Below are 21,986 nucleotides of genomic sequence, written 5' to 3'. Positions count from 1 at the left end.
CATCCATTGGCTCTCTACTCGAAACAACTCCCCCTTCTGCCCCCTCCATCACAATAAACGCCTTAAAATAAGACCTTTTAGTTCAAGCACCAAACGCAAGGTTATGGCATGGGCTCTTGTCATGCTTTCAATGTATAAATTTTACAAAAGAAACATACCAGAAAACCATCCCAACACACCGCACAAAAAATACACATAATATTTCTTAAAAATTGCCTCCATTACAATGTCACACCAAAATTTGCGACGGTACACTGGAATCGCTCAATTCTCGGCAACAAAAAAATTTGCTACTGGGCATCACACGCACTCATCAAACAGACCATATATAACAGATTAAAAAAGAAAAACCAAGCATACTCATACATTCACAATATAAAATGTAGATTGAAAACTTTACTGACCCCCCCCAAAGGAATGGGCAGTTTTCTCAGAAAGTACCCCAAACACACATCAACGACTACATGCAATTAATAGACGCCCAACATGCAAAAAAATGGAATGCCCTAACAGGCACCCAATATACAATACGTGCAGCTTCCAATCCTTCAGTTATTACCCCCTTGTGACCCACATAAGACAATTCCATCATAAATCTATCATACCATAATCTCACACCCGACGAAATCACCATCCTGAACAAAGGACTTAACTTCACTGTATCCCCAAAATACGTACCGAGCAAAGACATCATTATCAAAGTCCAAGCAAAACTTGAAAATGACCCAAACAGAGACACAATATTCCAGAAAATAACATCACATATAGCAAAATAATAGTGAAACCAAACATTATTTCCAACTTACAAAAAGCCTATTATCTTTAAAAACGATCAAGAATATAATGATTACAAAAGCAGACAAAGGGGATACAGTAGTCATCATCAACCAAACCGATTAACACAACAAAATAACGGCCGTTCTAAACGACCAACACACCTACCAAAAATTCCAAAATGATTCCACCCCCGACTTCATAAAACAAATCAACAACACCCTACACACCTTAAAAAATCAAAACAAGATAGACAAAATCACAAAAAACACAACACCTGGCACCACACGCACCCCCCATATGTTTGGGAACATCAAAATCCACAAAGACGGTTACCCAATACAGCCTATAGTCTCCTACAAGAACACCACCACAGCACCATTATCAAAGTTCATAGCTAAACTCATCAAATCTTTAATTACAACGTCAAACTCTATAATAAAAAATACGGACGACCTATTCCAGAAAATAAATAACGTTACTTTATCCCGGAAAGACGTCCTCACCTCGTTGGATGCAACTTCGTTATATACTAATGTAGACGTCCCCAGAACATTAAACATCATACACATACACACACACACTACTCACAGAGGACCACACTCTGCATACATGCACAAAATTAACACCCAATGACATTATAAACTTGATCAAACTCATAATATCGGCTAACTTCTTAAGTTCAACAATAACACATATGTTCAAATTTTCGGTTTCCCTATGGGCCAAAACATCAGTGGACAATTAGTGGAATTATTCCTGGCATGCATAGAATCACTCCTATCCCCCCCTCCCCCCCGACATCACCTTTTATGGCAGATACGTGGACGACGTTCTACACATTGGAGAACCTACACACATCACCACCTTACAAGCATCCCTTAACAATTACAGCAACAGACTAAAATTCACCATGGAAACTGAACAGAACAAATCCATCAATTTCTTAAACCTGACATTAATCAGAACTAACAACAAAATAGCCACGAAAATATACCACAAACCCATACATATCGGAAACTAGATCCATTTCAGTTCATACCATCCATATTCAGTTAAAAAATCGGTCATCCTATCACAATTTATAAATGCTTACAAATTCTCAACTAAACATAATTATCTCAACACAGAATTAAATAATTTAACACAGATTTTTAAAAATCGCAACTATCCCACACAACTAATAAATTACACAAACAGAAAAAAACCCGTCAAAACAACCCTACAACCAAAACAGACTTCCCAACACGTAACATTATCAAACTGCCATACATACAACACATAGAAAGCCTATAAATACATTTTCAAAAACACGGACTATAAGCTAGTATTCACCACGAACCAAAAATTAGCAATTCTCCTAAAACCCACTAAATCTCTCACACACAGACACACAAAGAAATGCTAGAACACCAAAATGTAGTCTACAAATTTCCTTGCCAAAAAGACTGTGATATCATCTACACAGGTTCTACCATCAGGTCTTTATGGGCTAGACTACAAGAACACTTCCATGACTGTAACATCCCTATTCCAGAACATTTAAACACAAAAAAATGCAACATCAAAAAGAAAAATAAAATATAGAGTACAGGGAAGACAGAAATAGCAGTTCATGCCCTTGAACAGAAACATACCCTGCAAATTGACAAGGAAATAATAATAGACAAACAAGTCAATGAAACAATGCTTAGAATATCGGAAACAATAGCCATAAAATGTGATGAAAGCCCAACATCCACCGACCCTACCTAATTTCCGAGTGTTGGAAGCTCCACAACATAAAAATTAGGTCACAACTCCGACCAATAAGCGAAAACAAAAGTCCTAAGGTAGATACACCAAGCAGATATGACATAGCCCTACACTTTTCTCAAAATGCTCCGATGACGAAACATGATCGAAACGGCTCGCACCCCGTTAACGCTCTCCCCCCGACCATGTTTCCCGTAAATCCCTTCCTTTTCCCAAAGAAGTGCCCTTAAATATATTAATATATATATATATATATATATATATATTATTTAAAAAACAAAAACAAAAAAAAACGGGTTTTCTAATTTAATCTTCCCACCTTGTCTCAAGCACTCCCCCCCACGTTTCCTACCCCCCCCCCCCATTGGCCTAACAGCAGAAATATGGAGAATGAAGACATCCTAACATCCAAACAAGGTACGTGCAAAATTTTTTCCTCTATTAATCTGCATATATTTACCTCTAAAATACACTTATAATGCCCTAAAAATTCTTGAGTAAAAAGTCAATGTATTTAAAATAAGGGACACTCCTAAATGGAAACAGGCTAAAATAGCCGTATAAATAATAGTTTTTTAAGAGGAATAACATGGGTATTTTCCCAGAAATAATACCTATCCTGATTAATTGTTATGACTGGATGATTAATTCAATCCTACCTGGTCTGCTATATCTTTAATTGTGTAAATTTTGAGTTGGGTTGCCTGACTTACCAGATAAAAAATTCTGCCACCTCCATATGTGAACTGTTAACTTACCTTCAGGTGAAAAACTAAACAAAAACAGGCTTTGATGTCTAAGAATTTGAACTTTCAAAATACTGGACATCATCGTTACCAACTGAGCAACAGAGATACTTTAAATATCTAAAATTTCAATAATTCCACATAATTATATAGTTTGAATGCAATTCATAATGAATAAAAATAATCATCTTATACCATATATGGTATTATGTGTATCATATTTACAGAAGTTACAAAATGTGACAATCCCATCACTTTATTTCAGGTGGACTGCACCTGTAGGGGCATTGTAACCATATGTACTTTAACACTGGTAAAAATCAAGAAAAGCAATATTTGATGAAAAGAAGGCAAGCTAGTTAAACAAAATTTTATCATCCAGATGCTGAAAATTTTGCTAGCTTTATATCATGTATAAATAATGAGAATCGGCTGTTTCTGAACAGAAGGAAAGATCCTGTGACTTACCTTAGAGGTAGGCCAAGTGAATTCAACATTTTGCAGGCATTGACTAGATCCTCTGGAGAAATGAGCTAATATTTAAGAACAAAAACATTTATTCATTTGAAATAATTCTTCATAATTCTTTGACAAATGATGATAATATCTTAATGATAGTTAAAACTACCATTACATGAACTTTATTATTGTATACATTATTATACATCATTACATATATACAATAATAAATTATTTATTTTAATTACATCACATAAACAGCATAAAACTGTTATCAATAACTCTCAAACTGGAATAAGGCAAACAAATTCGAAAATGAATTAATATTTGAATGGATTAAAATATTCATTAGGTATGTATAAAAAATGTACTTTTTTTGTATATTACTGATGTATATCAACATGTGATTTGACATTCACTGGAAATAGTATTCCTAAGAATACTATTTTAACAATCTGTCGTGATCACTCAAGTTCAAGTATAGTCAATTATCAAGATAGCAAACAGTTTGTTATTAGTGAATTTCCTTCAGCACAGTACTCTACCTACGGAGCTTAGGGCAAGACTTTTCAGTAGTTATAGTGAGTGTTATAGTTAGAGCCAACTGAACTCATTTACCAAAAGAACAGCTTTTTACATACATTGTTGTAATTATTATTAACTTCAGTTGTTTCATCAGTGAATGTAGGATTGTCATTTATTGTTAACAATACAGTGGTTCAAAAACAAAAGCGAAACAATCAATCCATGGAAGAGAAACAGGAGCAGATAATGTTACATTACAGTATATACTAATGAAAGGTGAAGTCTATTGCATTCCTTATAAGTGTATGGAAAAAAAAAAAAAAAGCCAAAGTAGACAAAAGGTGTCACATCTCATCATCAAATTCCTGATATATATACCTTCTAGGGGTATACAGGATATGATAGTACTACATGAAAAATTACATCATTATTAACTTCCTAACTACAATTTTCCTCCAAATCATTCTGTTACCTGTCAAGACTCCAACATTATCAGATCCTATATTTCTATCTTCTAAGGCACTTTTTACTGTATCAATCCGCCTATAATCTTGGTCTTCCTATGGGTCTTTTTCCTGCCAACCTGGCAGAGAACAGTCAAGTTCTTTCCTAATATCCTCATTTTAAATATGATATTGCCATTGATGCCATCTGTTCATGCCCCTAATCTTTCTCAGGACTCTCATATCTGCAGTCGCTAGTCTTTGGTCAAGTGATTTACTTCTGACCCAGCTCTCAGATCCATAAGTTAAAATTGGCTTGAATACTGTCTTGTATATAGCTAATTTAGTGTTTTGGCTAATTTCTCTCTTATTCCATATAAATTTATTCACTTGACTTCCTACCATACCAGCTTTGTTGATTCTGTTGTCTATTTCCATATTTAATTTACCATCTTCACTAAAAATTGTGCCTAAGTAGCTGAAATGATTTACTTGTTCTATAGGTGCTCCATTCACAATGCAGTTGATATTTTCAATGTTTCTGCTTATTTTCACTGTCTTTGTATTTTTAATGCTAACCTCCATACCATATCTATTACAACAGTTATTGACTTTAGTCAGGGAATCTTCAGACTTGGAGCGGATTTATTTAGAAGTATAACATCATCCGCATAAAGCAAAGAGCTGACATTAACATCTCCAATTCTGATATCATGTTTAATACCACTTTCTTTCATTAATGTGATCCGTATAATGATTAACAAGATTTTACTTGTTCTATAGGTCTTCCATTCACAATGCAGTTGATATTTTTAATGTTTCTGCTTATTTCCACTGTCTTTGTATTTTTAATGCTGACCTTCATACGTATTTTTACAACAGTTATTCACTTTAGTCAGGGAATCTTGCAGGCTTGGAGCGGATTTATTTAGAAGTATAACATCGTCCGCATAAAGCAAAGAGCTGACATTAACATCTCCAATTCTGATGTCATGTTTAATACCACTTTCTTTCATAATGTGATCTGTATAATGAATAACAGTGGGGATAATATACATCCTTGTCTGACACCAGATTTAACATCAAACCACCTTCCTGTACTTCCTTCAATTCTAACTGCTGACTTACAACTCAAAGACTAAGTATTGCTTGACATAATGTCCTATTGATACCATATAGCCATAGCATATTGAATAGCTTCTCTCCTGGCACCTTGTCATATGCTTTTTCCAGATCTACAAGACTTAAATACAGATCTTTGTTATATTCCCATTATTTTTCAACTATCTGTCGTAAAGTGAAAATCTGATCCTGACAGTCTCTATTTGGCTGGAATCAGGCTTGTTCTTCACCAAGCTTCTCTTCGACAATCCTTCTCAACCGTTTCTCAAGTACACTTGCATATATCTTACCAGGAACACTAAGTAATGAAATGCTTCTGTAATTCTCACATTCAGTTTTATTTCCCTTTTTATATATATGGGTACTATGAGAGCTGTAATCCAATCATCTGGAATTCGTCCTTCTGTTCAGGCCTTCTGAGCTATGCAGTGCGGCCACCGTAAGACTTTTATACCTCCATACTTGAGCCTTTCTAATTGAACATCATTTACTCCTGCTGCCTTTCCACATTTCAGGCTTTTGATGGCTTTTTCCACTTCAAGTATGGATATGTATTCCTGACTGCATGCCTGGTCAGTGTTTTTTACCACAGTGCTGTCATCACTGCTGGTTTCATTTAGCAATTTTTCGAAGTAATTACTCCATACTTCAAGGATATCCTTTTCTCCAGTTTTCATGTCGCCTTTTATCATCTCTAATTCCTTTTACAGCACTCTTCTCTCCATTTCTGAGCTTCTTCAACAACCTATTTATGTTCTTACCAAAGTTCCCCCATGACTTTTGTTTAGCTAGTTTTACAGTATTTAGCTTTCTTACATTTGTCTCTGTATTCTCTAAGAGCACAAGCTGACTTATTTGCCAGGAACATTTGATATGCTTTCTTCTTTTCTTTCACTGCCTCTTTAACTTCCTGTGTCCACCATGGAGTTCTGATTTTTCTATCCTTACAGATAACCTCACCACATGCCACTCTGGCTGAATCAATCAGTGTTTTCTTCAGGGCTTGCCACTGAATCTCCAAGGTTTGGTTGCTGTTCTCAAACTCTTTCATTTTTTTCTTGAATAATGTTTGTGTATTTTAGTCTACAGTTCACATCTGAGAGCTGCTTAACTTTTATTCATTTCAAAACTTTATTACATGTTCTTCTATTCAATATGAAATTCAATTTTATCCTGCTCAAGACTAAATGGTGGTCACTTCCAATTTCAAATCCTCTGTACACTCTAGTGTCCTCCACCAGGGAGAAAACACTATCAACAATAACATAGTCAATGAGACTTTTCTTATTCCTTGCCTCTTCTCTCCAGGTGTCACATCTTATTACTAAAATACTCTGGATTAGAGATAGATGTTGAAAGTTTTCCCACTTGGTTAAACTATAAATTAAAGATGCCTAGAAATTATATTCTTGGTTTAATCCTTTATCCATGTGTAAGCAAATAAAGTTTGCATGTGACGTAACTTCATAACTGGGCAACTCGTATACAGTAAGATGCGACACCTTTTGGCTACTTGTATGTGGAAATATGATTTCTGCATTACTTCAACCTTGGTATCACTTCTGGGTCTGGCTCCCACTGATGAGACTTCAATAAAGGTCGAAACTGGATAATGACCCTTCCCATAATATATAGGCTTATACATGTCTGTAACAATGTGTGCCTTGCATTATGGGACTCTAAGGCAATTAATGTGAAGTCATTTATATATATAGCCTCTATATATGAGTTGCCCAGTTGTGAAGTTACTTCACGTGCAAATATGATAAGAATATAATTTCTTGCCATCTTTAATTTATAGTATAACTAAGTGGAAAAACTTTCAACACAATCGTCTTGTTGAAACCTATATTTTTAGGGATTTTGTCTGTTAACATAACTTTCCACAATTCTTTGCACAATTATATGTAATGCAGTGTTGACTGTCTCATTAAAGAAATAAATAAAGATTCTGTTTCATGATACTGCACACTCCAACTTTTTGGAAGTGATAAGGAGTAATGAAAGTGATGTAGAATTTCTGTCAATATTATTCAATAACTATGCTTCACTGTCCAGAACAAATCAGGAGCTGTATTCCATGGACTACTGGCATTAGATAAAATGTAAATAGATTTTACTTAAAGCCAAATTCAATCTCTCAGTCTGACCCACACTTCTGATACTGACTTTCATAACATTTTTGATACACTCTCTCACCACTCTCGCTTTTAAACCAAAGTCCATTCACTTTCAGTAAACAGTACATTTTGTACAAACTGCCATGCACAAAATCTTTCAGGCTGAATTCCATCAGTACTATGTTTTGTAATTTACCATGCAAAAAAAAACTATATTTAAGGCTTATAAAACTTAAATATAAATAAAACCATAATATAATCTACTCCTAATTCAATTTCTAGAGATTGAATACTAATACCGCTAATTTTTTAAAACAAACAACTTAATTTTTAGGAGAAATGACAACAGGCGCTGCTGCTAGAAGATATCTTATTAACTGGCCAAAAGTGATAGTTTCCACCACATTCCAGAATTCAAACTAATCTTTGTCTAAATAACACAAAATTTTTAATTTTATTCACTATCATCAAATTCCTGATATTTACCCTCAAGCGGAGTAACAAGAGATTATATAGACCTATATGAAAAGTTTATGAACGGACATATTGTCTGCTAGAGAGCTTTAAGTTGTGTAGTGTTGGAAAGAGCTCCATAAAGTTAAGTGCTATTTTGAATAATAACTGGCAATATTTCATGAATTTTAGGGTTGTACTATTTATTTTTGATAATGAAGTGTCTGCATGATTTTTGGTGTGATTTGTACATGATTTATTAGTTGAAATTGCCTTTTTTAAATATAACACAATGGTAGTTACAAGGCCAACCGTGTGGGCGTTGACCGGTGTGACTAGGCAATTACTGTGAAAATCAAGTGGCATTAATGGCATAGACTTTCCAAAAAAGATTAGATGTCATGAGTGCAATATGCACGTGCATGGTGGATTATAAGAGATGTGTTTGTGGGGAGAGAGAATGAACAAGAGAAAGTATGGATTTGTTGAAAGTGCAATATATTATTAGACCATGAGGCAATGAATGCAAAACTGACACTGAAAAGATAGGTGTACATAAAAGAAATGGAAATAAAACAAAAGCTAGAGAAACCGAGAGAGAGTGAGAGAATGCAAGAAAGTAGAAGTGAAAGTCCGTGATAAGGGAGTGAAAGAAAGTATGAATGAGGAAACAGAAGTAAGGTGCAGCAGAACAAGATGTAGCAAGTGACAGAGAATGAAATTGTTGGAATGCAAGTTTTGATGAAACAGTTATTGAAAATGAAAAATGAAATGAGGAATATGCAAAGTGATGTAAAATGTCTAGTGGAAACTAATGAAAATGTACAAGGAAATATAATAAAAAAAAAAAAGAGTAAAAGACGTGGCAAGTGATAGCAGTATATGGAGATTCCATAGTTAGAGGACTAGTTACTTACTGAGAGAGTCCATAAGGTTTGCTATCCAGGAGGGAGAATGAGTATGATAATTAAGGTGTTAGATATGAGGAAGAAACGAGCAAGAGAGTTAGTCATGATTGTGGAGACAAATGATCTAAGGAGGATGTGAGGGCAAATATCAAGAGACTATTGAGAAGAGTGAAAGATAACAGTGTATTGCGAAAGGTTGTCACAGTGTGTTGCTGAGGTGATGATGAGTTGCAACGTAGAATCAAAATCATGAATTTCATTGTACAATGAAACCTGTGGAAAATTCATGACTAAACAAACACACGTAATAACCACAGTAATAAGTTTTAATAAGTAAATATTAAATATCAAATGACAAATACTAAGTATCAAATGACATTGTCAGTACAGTTAATTCAAACAATACTAGGAATAACATACAGTTAGGGCGCATGATTACAATAGAATTCCAATATGCATGCAGCGTGTTATAGAATTAAATTAAAATATATCTGGAGGAAAATCATGAATGTTATGCTAGTGGAGCTGTGTGAGAAGAAGGGAGTACAGTTTGTGGATGTATTGCATGTGTCTGAGGGAAGAATGAAATTATACGAATTAGATGGGTTGGATTTGAATGGCTTTGAAGCAAGAGAAATGAATGGAGAAAGTGTTGCTGGATGGAAGCATGGTGTGTGGAAGTGCAGTGTGTGATACATGCAAGAAATCAGAAGCAAGAGATGACGTGAAAAATCAGGAGAGTGGTATTGAAGAGACAGAAGTGCTTGGTAGTGGAAACAGTAGCAGTATGAGATATGAAGAGAGAATGGGAATGCAAGAGAAATAGGGAAATGGGAGGAGTCTGGGTGGATAGGGAGGCATGTCATAGGAGAATGGATGATGAAAGTGGCAGTGAATGTGTGTATGAAGATTGAGTATATTGCAAAGTGGATGAGGAAGTTGAGACTGAGCAGATATATGTGATAAATGGTGATAAAGGTGACTGGGCAGGAGTGGTAGGAAAATCATAACCAACAAGTGGCTTTGATAGGACTGGTTATAGACCTAAAAATGAATTACTATGTTTGTTTACAAATGCCAGAAGTATCAGAAATAAGGGAGATGAAATGGTTTCACTGACTGAGTTTATTTGCTCCAAAATCATTGGAATAAGTGAAACAACATGGTTGAATGAAGATGATATTCTAACAGGAATAGAAATGGAAGGATATAGTATTTTTTGCAAGGATAGAAAGGACAAGGGAGGGGAGAGTGCTGCTGATGATAGCAGTGGAATTATGTCCACATAAGGTAGACACAAAAGAGGGCAATAGAAGCAATGGTTATGAGGCAGTGTGGTGTAATGTGGAAGTTGACAGGAAGACATTTAGTTGGATGTTGCTATAGGCTCGGGAATGTGGAGGGTAGTGGTGAAGAAATGCATAAACAACTTGGATTAGTGAACGAAGGAAGGGTAATTATTATCGGTGATTTTAATTTATGGCAGTATAGATTGGAATGAAGAGACAGCATTTGGAAATAGGGAAAATGAATTTCTTGAGAGATAACTATCTCAAGCAGTATGTGAGGGGGGGGGGAGGCACTCAAGGATCAAGAGTTCAGTGACAATGTGGCTCTCTAGATCTGATCATTTCATCAGAGGATGCAATTGTGAGAGGGGAGGTTTCACACTTTCCTCCAGTTGGTGAAAGTGATCATGAAGTGATCACCTGGGTTGTGGCTAGCCATATGCAAATGCTTGTGAGGAAAGGATATATGTGGAATTATAAGGCTGGTGATTATAACAAACTTAGCAGACAGCATGGAACTATAACATGGAATGAGGAGTTGAGCAACAAGGAAATAAATGCTGCATGGGAACTGACAAAGAAATAGAGCATCGATGTGTGAATGTATTTCAAAAGCCAAAAGGCTGAATAATGTAGGTGTAAAATGGATGAACGTGGAGCTTAAGCATGAAATCTGGAAAAAGAAGGTATTTTGGAGGAAGTACAAGATGAATAATGGTAATAATCAGTTACATGAACAACCCAGGAGAGTGACTCGGTAAGGAAAACAAAAGTGCAGTATGAGCAGAAATTGGCAAATCATGTGAAGAAAAATCCCAGAGATTTTTTTTTTTTTTTTAAGGTATGTGGCAAGTAGAAGGAAGAATGATCATGGTAAGATGATGTTAATGGATGAAAGTGGTAGAATGGTAACTGCTGCAGAAGATGACCCCACTGAGGTATTCAGTGATTATTTTATAAGGGTGTTTCATCCTGATCAGGGTGGAATTATAGGGAGCTTAAGTGTAGAGGCCACAAGAGAGGATGGCTTAATTGTGAGTGAGCAGCAGGTATTTGAGGAAATAAACTTGACATCAATAAGGCAACAGGATTTGATGCCATATCACCATGCATCTTAAGGGAATGTTCCAGGGAATTAGCAGTAGCATTGTCATGCCTGTCTTATAACAGCATAGGTTCCAAGGGAAAGAATGGAAGAAGGGAAATTTTTCCATTGCATAAAGATGGTGATAAGGCTGTAGCTTCAAATTATAGCCTAATCGGTATATCTGGAGTTGTGGTAAAGGTACTGGATCGGTGTGAAGTAGGATACAGAAATGGGTTCATAACAGCAGTATTCTCTGTGTTATTAGCATGGGTTTGTTAAAGGGAGATCATGTTTCACTAACTTACTTATGAACTATAACAAGGTGACAAATAACTTGGACAGGGGATATGCATATACAGTAGTGTACTTGGATTTTGCAAAAGCTTTTGATAGACTGCCACATGACAAGCTGTTAAATAAATTGAAACAGAAGGGATTGGATAACAGAATTCTGAGTTGGATCAGTGACTGGCTGTCAGATAGATATCAGAAAGTTGTATATGGTGGTGCAGTATCCCAAAAGAGGATGGTCACTAGTGGTGTACTGCAAGAGTCAGTTTTTGGAACCATTGTTGTGCAATTTGTATGCTAATGATTTGTATGCATATCACTAGTTAAATGGTTTAACTAGTGATATGCAGCTGTTTGCTGATGATAAGTGGAACTTTCAGTTCAATGTTGCAAAGTGTAAGGTTTGATATTTGGTAAGCAATGCTAGGATATGAAGTGTACACTTGGTGGGAAAACTTTAAAGGAAGTAGAGGAGATGAGAGATCTAGGAGTGATGGTGGGAAAACCTGAAATTCAGGGGCCCACATTGCATAAATTGTGAAGACATCACATCAAATAATGGCAATGATGCAGAGGGTCGTGACAAGCAGAAATAGAGAGGTTAAGATGCCATTGCATAAGACCTTGATCAGGCCTCATATGGATTATTGTACACAGATTTGGTTGCTAGGTTTTCAATGTGCCAAGGATATGTTAGAAAGTGTCCAGAGAAGATTCACAAAGGTGACCAGTGGTCTTTGGAATGTGGAGTACGAACAGATTGAGAGTTCCAAAGCCTCGTGAATAGGAGGAGGGGGGATATAATTGAGACATATAAGCTGGTCAGAGGTTATTATGGTTGATATGGAAGAGATTTTTCATAGAATGAGGGGGTATAAAAGGCCATTGCTGGAAACTCTATAAAGAGAGTGTGAGGAGCAGGTTTTTTGCATGGAGAGTGGTTGGTGAGTGGAATGCATTGCCTGAATGTGTTGTGAATGTAGACACATTGAATCAATTTAAAGCACAACTGGATGATCACTGTGTGCAATAGTGTGTACCTTCCATGATGAGTCTCTGACTCCATGGAGGTCAGATGTTAATAATATCATTGCTAACTTCCTAATGACAATGTGGCTCCCAACTGTCAGAACTCCACTATTGTCAGATTTAATATTTAGATCTTTCAAGGTGCTTCTTACTATATCAACATACTTAGATCTTGGTCTTCCTCTGAATTTTTTCCCTACCATCTTTCATTTCTCATACTGTTTAAATGACCATACCACCTAAGATTAGCTCTGCCAACAAATTTCTGAATGTAAACTAATGTCAAGTTCTTTTATAATATCCTTGTTTTTAATATGATATTACCACTTATGCCATCTGTTCTCCCCAATAATATTTCTCAGAATTCACATATTTCTTGTCTCATGTCTTTGATCAAGTTTTCTTTTTATTTATAAAACACCTGTCAAATTTATAAAAATTAAAACTGGTTTGAACCCTGTCTTATATACAGCTAGATTGACAGTGTTTTGGCTAAACACTTATTCCATATAAATTTATGCAGTTGACTTCTTATCACGCCAGCTGTTGTGTCTATTTCCATATTTAATTTATCATCTTTATTAAAAATTCTGCCTAATAGCCGAATTGCTGAACTTCATAATAGGTTCTATAGGTTATCCATTCAGGATGCAGTTGATATTTTCAATGTTGCTGACTATATTCACACTTTTTTATTGCTGATTTTCATGCCAAATTTTTACAGTAGTTATTCAATTTACTTAGGGAATCCATCAGACATGTACTGGATTTATTTAGGAGTATAAATCATCTGCTTAAAGTAAACAGCTGAGATTAACATCTCGAATTCTGATATTAGGTTTAATACTACTTTCCTTTATAATGTGATCCATATAGATTATGAATAACAGTAGAGATATACACAGTTATGTCCAATCTGATTTCACATGAAACCATTTTCCTAAAACTGCTGATTTACAAATCATATATAGAATGTGCATTGCTTGATATAATGTCCCATTTACATTACAATTGTACTGTTTTGAACAGCTTTTATCTTGGCACCTTGTCATGTGCCTTTACCAGATTTACAAAGCTTAAATACAAATTGTTGTTATATTATCATGATTTCTTCACTATTTGTCTTAAAGTGAAAATCTGATGCATAACCTCTATTTGGCATGAACTCAACTGGTTCTTCTATAAGTATCTCTTCCACAATTTTTCTTAGCCATTTCTCAAGTATACTTACATAAATCTTACTAGGAATCCTCATTAGGAACATTACTCTGTAATTTGTTCTCATTATTTCTATTTTTTTTTTTTTTTTTTTTTTTTTTTGAGATGGATACAATGAGGGCTCTAATCCAATCATTGGATTAGAATCTAATCCAATCACTGAATAATTCAAAAGAATTGACCAGTTCTTTTGAATTATCCAGTGTAGCCTCTGCAGAACTTTTTTATTTCCATATTTGAGCATTTCTGCTTAAATATCATCTACTCCCACTGTCTTTTCATTTCAGGTTTTTGAAGGCTTTTCTACCTTAAGCATTGACATATGATTGAATTCAATGAGAATGTTTTCAAAGTAATTACTCCAGGCATCTAGAATATCTGCTTAAGGGTCAAAGCTGTATAACAGAGAGGAGACCTCCCCACAGCCTTTAATGAAATGCGGAGAACCGACCACGGCTTCTGACCTAATGTCCAATCCTCACCTTCTCGTGGCACACCCTGCTGGGTATCTACCTGGATACTGAACGAACGAGGATGGGATGGTAATTTGGGATTTAGCCGACCAAAATTGTATACTTATTGGCTTAAACCAAAATATCAAATGATGGTACACCACGACAGAATTTCATAGCAGGCAGTTTCAAGCAGAGTTATGCGGGCAAATATCAGAATGAAGAACTGGACAATGAAACTTATTTGTGCCTATGGTCCCACAGAAGGTTCTACTAAGGTAGAAGTGGAGGAATTTTTTGAGGCTTTAGAGAAAGCAACTGACATAAAATGAAAAAGGAATAGTCGGTCCTTGTTGGGGATCTAAATAGCAGAGTAGGAAATGATTGTCAGACATATATATTGGCAAATACCTGTTGGATTTCTGCTCAGACATGGACTGGTTATTACTAACACAATGTTCCAACATAAAAATGTATACAAATTCACATGGAGAGAAGAAGCAAGGAATAAGAAAAGTCTCATTTGACTATATTATTGTTGATAGTGATGTTTTCTCCCTGGTGCAGGACACCAGACTATACAGGGGATTTGAAATTGGAAGTGATCACTATTTAGTCTTGAGCAGGATAAAACAGAATTGCATATTGAAAAGAAGAATATATAAGAAAATTTTAAAGCAAATTAAAGTTGAGCAGCTCTCAGATGTGAACTGTAGACTACACAAATATTATTCAAGAAAAAATGAAAGAGTTTGAGAACAGGAACCAAACCTTGGAGATTCATTGGCAAGCCTGAAGAAAACACTGATTGATTCAGCTAGAGAGGCATGTGATGAGGTTGTCTCTAAGGATAGAAAAATCAGAATTCCATGGTGGATACGAGAAGTTAAAGAGGCGGTGAAGGAAAAGAAGAACACATATCAAAAGTAAATGGCAAATAAGTCAAATTGTGCTCTTCAAAAATACAGAGACAAATCTAAGAAAGCTAAACACTGTGTAAAACTAGCTAAGGTCATAGGAAGACTTTGGTAAGAACATAGAAAATAAATATCAAGGTGGCAAGATATTCTGGAGGTTGTTGAAGAAACTCAGAAATGGAGGAAAGAGTGCTGTAAAAGGAAATTAGAGATGAAAAAGGTAACATGAAAACAAGAGAAATAGATATGCTTGAAGTATGGAGTAATTACTTCAAAAAATTGCTAAATGAAATAAGTGATGACAGCACACTGGTAAAAAACACTCTACAGGCATGCAGTCAGGAATAGATAGCCATATTTGAAGTAGAAAAAGCCATCAAAAGCCTAAAATGTGGAAAGGCAGCAGGAGTAGATGATATTCAACCAGAAATGCTGAAGTATGGAGGTATACGAGGGTTGTTTGATAAGCAAGGGCAAAAATGAAGAAATCAATTTTTTTGGGACAAACATTTTTTTTTTCAACATAGTCTCCTCTGAGGTCTATACACTTAGTTCAACGATGCTCGAGTTTTTTGATCCCGTCCATTTAGTATGATTTGTACAACTCTTCAAAATAGGCAGTTGTTTCAGCAGTCACCTCATCGTTTAATGAAAATCTCTTTCCTACCAGCCATTTTTTCATGTTTAGAAACAGTTAGTAGCTGAGGGAGCCAAATCTGGAGAGTGGGGGTGCAAAAGGACATCATAGCATAAATCGAACAATTTTGCAACAGTTCACATGCTGATGCATTTGATTCAGTATGCGCAAATGTGGCACCCATCTTGCAGATAGTTTTCTCATATGTATGTTCATGTAAAATATTATGTATGTGGTCATTTGAGATGTCCACAGCCTTAGCAATTTCGCGCAGCTTCACTCTTCTATCATCCATCACCATATCGATTTTTTTCAATAATTTCTGGAGTAGTGACCTCAACAGGGCATTCAAAACGTTCAGCATCACTTGTGCTCATGTGACCATTTCGAAAGTTACTAAACCACTTATAAACCATACTAATCAAAGGTGCAGATTCCCCATAATGTTTATCAAGCTTAGCTTCAGTTTCCTGAGACATTTAGCCTTTCAAAAAGTAATTTTTAATCACTACACGAAATTCTTTCTCATCCATTTTTCACAAATCACAGTACTTGATCGATTCAAATGAATGCCAACCACAGAGTAATAGATCTATCTCACTGAACTTGTGTGATCCTCCAACTGTTGCCAGCAACTAAAAATAACCTCGATACACACTGGTGGCACCATCTCTTAGACTTTGCACGGACTTATCGAACATCCCTCTTAAAAGTCTTACAGTGGATGCACTGTATAGTTCAGAAGACCTGGACAGAAGGATGAATTCCAGATGATTGGAGCAGAGCTCTCATAATACCCATATATAAAAAGGCAAATAAAATTGAATGTGAGAATTACAGAGGTATTTCCCTACTGAGTGTTCCTGGCAAGATCTATGCAAGTATACTTGAGAAACGGTTGAGAAGAATTGTGGAAGAAAAGCTTGGTGAAGAACAAGCTGGATTCAGGCCAAATAGAGGCTGTCAGGATCAGATTTTCACTTTACAACAAATAATTGAGAAATCATGGGAATATAACAAAGATCTGTATTTAAGTTATGTAGATCTAGAAAAGCTATATGACAAGGTGCCAAGAGAGAGAGAAGCTATTCAAAATGCTACAGTTATATGGTGTCAATGGTGCATTATATCAAGCAATACTTAGTGTTTGAGTTATAAGTCAGCAGTGAGAACTGAAGTACAGGAAGATGGTTTAATGTTAAATCTGGTGTCAGACAAGGATGTACATTGTCCCCTCTGTTATTCATTATCTATATGGATCACATTATGAAGGAAAGTGGTATTAAACCTGATATCAAACTTGGAGATGTTAATCTCAGATCTTTGCTTTATGCGGACAATGTTATAATTCTAAATAAATCCACTAGATGTCTACAAGATTCCCTGACTAAATTTAATAACTGTTGTAATAGATATGGTATGAAAGTTAGCAATAACAAGACAAAGACAATGAAAATAGGCAGAAGCAATGAAAATATCAACTGCATTGTGAATGGAGGACCTATAGAACAAGTAAAATATTTCAGCTACTTAGGCATGATTTTTAGTGAAAATGGTAAATTAAATATGGAAATGGACAACAGAATCAACAAAGCTGGTATGATAGGAAGTCAACTGAATAAATTTATATGGAATAAGAAAAAATTAGTCAAAACACTAAATAAGCTGTATACAAGCTGTATAAGTATTCAAACCAATTTTAACTTATGGATCTCAGAGCTAGGTCAGAAGTAAAACACTTGACCAAAGACCGTAGATATGAGAGTCCTGAGAAAGATTAGGGGCATGAACAGATGGCATCAATGGCAATATCATATTAAAAACGAGGATATTAGGAATGACCTTGACATTGTCAGCATCCAGGAATGCATTAGCAGAGCTAATCTCAGGTGGTATGGTGACTTAAACAGAATAGGAGAGGAAAGATTAGCAAAACAAGTTTTCTCTGCCAGGTTGGCAGGAAAAAGACCCAGAGGAATACCAAGATATAGTTGGATTGATACAGTAAAATGTTCCTTAGAAGACAGAAATATAACATCTGATAATGTTGGAGTCTTGACAGGTAACAGACTGATTTAGAAGAAAATTGTAGATAGGAAGTTAGTAATGATGTACTATCATATCCTGTACCCCCCCCCCTTGAGGGTATATGTCTGAAATTTGATGATGATCTAGAATATCTTTATCCTCAATTAAAAGAGCAATCAATGAAATTACTTAACTGGAAAACTGTATCAACAGATGAAGTAACCAGCTAAAATTTTAAAATCTCAGAGATGCAACAGAGAAAGTTTAAGTTGATTAGGAGAACTTATTAAGAGGCTAAAGGAGGAAGATGATTTCTGTCAGTCTGCTGATAACAATACTCAAGAACGGGAATGCAATATTTAACAAACACTAAAGTTACTCAATCATGCTTCAAAGATTATGCTAAATATAATGAAACATATTAAATATCCTTGTTGGAGATCTAAATAGCAGAATAGGACAAGATTCTCAGCCACTATCACCTTATCCTTTATCACCATATATTTGTATACGGTGATAAAGGATAAGACAATAAATGTTGGTGTTTGTGTAAATACGATATTTGAGACAGAGTGAATCAGAGAGCATAATTGAGAAAAGTGAAACAGCTGAAAGTGAAGGTTCCGTTAGGAAAATATGTAATTTGGGAGACTGGAGATGGTGGCTAGAACCAAGAACATATGTTGGTGAAGTTGATCTAGGGGGGTTTTATCCTTATGCTGCAAGCAAAAGAAAGAATAAATGAATGTGAATGAATAACTTTATTGAATGCAGATGGTACTAGAGTGTCAGAAGCTAAAGAAATTGTTCGATTAACAAGTGCTCACTTTGCTAAGATATAACAACCAGCTGTATGTAACATGGTGCATAGTGCTACTGTTACATTGGATGAAGAATTGGATGTGCATGAAAATGAGATTGAAGACCTGTTGCATAACCTGGATTAGAATATGTCTATAAGAACAGATGGAATATCAACCCATTTGCTAAAGGAATGCTCAGCCGAATTGGCTAGGCCTTTCGCATGTTTGTATAACTTGAGTCTCAGCTCAGGGACGGAAGGAATGTATATGATAGTTCCATTTTACAAGGGTGGTGCAAAAACTGATGTGTCTAACTACCGACCTATCAGTATCTCTGGTGTAATAGTGAAGATTTTAGAGAAGTTGGCAAGAACTTGCATTCAGAAATGGGTTGACAAACAAGCTATACACTGCAAGGAGCAGCATGGGTTTACTAAGGAAGGTCATGTTTTAGCAATTTGCTCATATTTTATAATAATGTTACGGCCAAGTTGGATAAAGGGAATGGATACACTATGGTAATGTTGGATTTTTCTAAGGCATTTGATAGCATACCCCATTAATGGCTGTTGCATAAACTGGAGAAAATGAGATTGGAATATATACTTTTTGACTTGGATCAGGGGATAGTTGACAAATATCAAACAGTGATATACAGTGGGTGAGAATCTGCCAGATTTAAGGTGACCAGTAGTGTACCTCAGGGTTCATGACCCAAACTTCAGTCCTTGGGCCATTATTGTTCAATCTATACATTAATGACATTAGGCAGGGTCTAACATCAGATGTACAACTGTTTGCTGATGATGCGATAAATAGGCAGGGCAATCAGGGAAGTTACTGACATTCAGCACTTACAAAATGATTTGAATAGACTGGAAATTTGGGCAAACGAAAATGGCTATCAGTTTAATGTTAGTAAGTGTAAAGTTATGCACTTTGGCATGATTAGAGTTCCAGCGGCATATTATATTAGCAGGGTTATGCTATAAGAAACTAAAGAGGCAAGTGATCTTGGCATATTGGTAGATAGGAATTTAAAGTTCAAAGGTCACATAGCAAAAGTTGCAAATACAACTCAGAGGATAATTGCGATGTTGAAGCGAACCTTGACATGTAAAGATAAGGAAGTCATTTTGCCTCTTCATAAGGCTTTGATAAGACCACACCTGGATTATTATGTGCAGATTTGGTCTCCAAGGTGATAAAAAGCTGCAGAAAGGGTACAAAGAAGAGTTATAAAGAATATATCCAGATTATGGGATTTAGATTGAGGCCAGATTGCAAAAATGTGGATTACAGATTCTAGTAAACAGGAGAAAGAGGGGTGATGTGACAAGAGGTCTATAAACTTTTTAATGGGTATTATAAGATAGCGTCTGATGAAATTTTTCGTTATATGGAAGGTGAGTTGAACACATGGGGTCATCCATGGAGGTAAAGTTTGTTCACAGTCAACAAATGGTAAGAGCTAGATTTTTTCTTCCAGAGAGCAATGAGTGAGCAGAATAGTTTGTCTTTAGGAGTAGTGAGTGCATCTAGTGTCAATGAATTTAAAGGAAGGTATAACAGCTGGTTTGGACGATTTATGAACTCCCTCGATGAATTCTGTCCTTGATTTCCTGGAGGTCTCAGATAATAATAGTAATAATAATATAGCATGTTTAGAAATAAAATAAAGAATAGAAAAGGAAATAGAATAAAGAAATGTTTTGGGAAAATCTGAAGTAAAGAGCAAAAAAAATAATAACGATAAGTAGCTGTTGGATTTCTGTTCAGGACATGAAATAGTTATAAATAATATGATGTTCCAACATGAACAAGTACACAAATTCACGTGGAGAAAAGATTCAAGAAATAAGAATGTCTCATTCATTATGTTACTGCTGGTAGTGATGATAATGTCAAGCTAGTTCAGGACACAAGTACAGAGGATTTGAAATTGGCAGTGATTGTCATTTAGTGTTAAGCAGAATAAAATGAAATTCATATTGGAAATATAAGTGTATGAGAAAGTTTTAAGGCAATCAAAGTTGAGCAGCTTTGAGAGGTGAACTATAAACTGAAATACACAAATACCATTGAAAAAAAAAAAAAGTTTGTAAACATGACCCAAACTTTTGAAATTCAGTGGTTTTGAGATTTTGATACATCAAGGAAATGTATCGAAATTTTGACTCTCATATGATCTGAGAGAATACCAAGAAAATTCTAAGCGAAAGACCCTAAAATTAGATAAAGAAAAACTCATGGCAAGAATTGAGTAAGAACAAAGTAAATATTAAGAAAGTGGCAAAATATTCTGGAGGCTATTCAACAAGCTTAGAAATGGAGGAAACAGTTCTGTAAAAGGAATCAGAGATGATAAGGGTGATGTAAAATTAATCTTACTCCTTAGTCTGATATTGTTCCTTCATCAGCATCAAATTCCTGATATGCCCTCAGGAGATGTGATATGTACATATCAGGATTCAGGGGTGCACAGGATAATTACAATAGTATTACATGAAAAAGTTACACCATTAATAACTTCCAATCAATAATTTTCCTCCAAATGAATCTGTTATCTTTCAAGACTCCAATATTATCAGATCCCATATTTCTGTCTTTTAAGGTGTTTTTTACCTATCAATCCATCTACATCTTGTTCTTCCTATGGGTCTTTTTCTTGCCAACATGGCAAAGAACACTTGTTTTGATAATCTTTCCTCTCCTATTCTGTTTAGGTTACCACACCACCTGAGATTAGCTATACTAACATATTCCTGAATGCTAACAATGGCAAGTTCTTGACTAATATCCTCATTTTTAATGTGATAATGCCATCTGTTCACTCCACTAATTTTTCTTAGAACTCTCATATCAGATCCATAAGTTGAATTTGGTTTGAACACTGTCTTGTGCATAGTTAATTTAGTGTTTTGACTAAT

At 35.4% G+C, this 21,986-nt stretch overlaps 1 protein-coding gene across 1 annotated transcript in view; it reads right to left on the bottom strand.

The window, feature by feature from the left end:
* Positions 1–21,986, bottom strand: part of Vps36 (vacuolar protein sorting 36) — a 211,821-nt gene that overhangs the window by 39,367 nt on the left and 150,468 nt on the right. The window contains exon 10 of the mRNA XM_090406161.1: positions 3,744–3,808. Within this exon, the coding sequence (XP_090262287.1) occupies positions 3,744–3,808 (65 nt within the window). The remainder of the gene's footprint in view (positions 1–3,743; positions 3,809–21,986) is intronic.

The sequence above is a fragment of the Typopeltis vanoorti genome, chromosome 16 (genome assembly GCF_054136105.1).
Source record: "Typopeltis vanoorti isolate ZY-2024b chromosome 16, IOZ_Tvanoo_1.0, whole genome shotgun sequence".
Taxonomy (NCBI): Eukaryota; Metazoa; Arthropoda; class Arachnida; order Uropygi; family Thelyphonidae; genus Typopeltis; species Typopeltis vanoorti.
The sequence above is the reverse complement of the archived record's forward strand: the minus strand, read 5'-3'. Positions and strand labels throughout refer to the sequence as shown.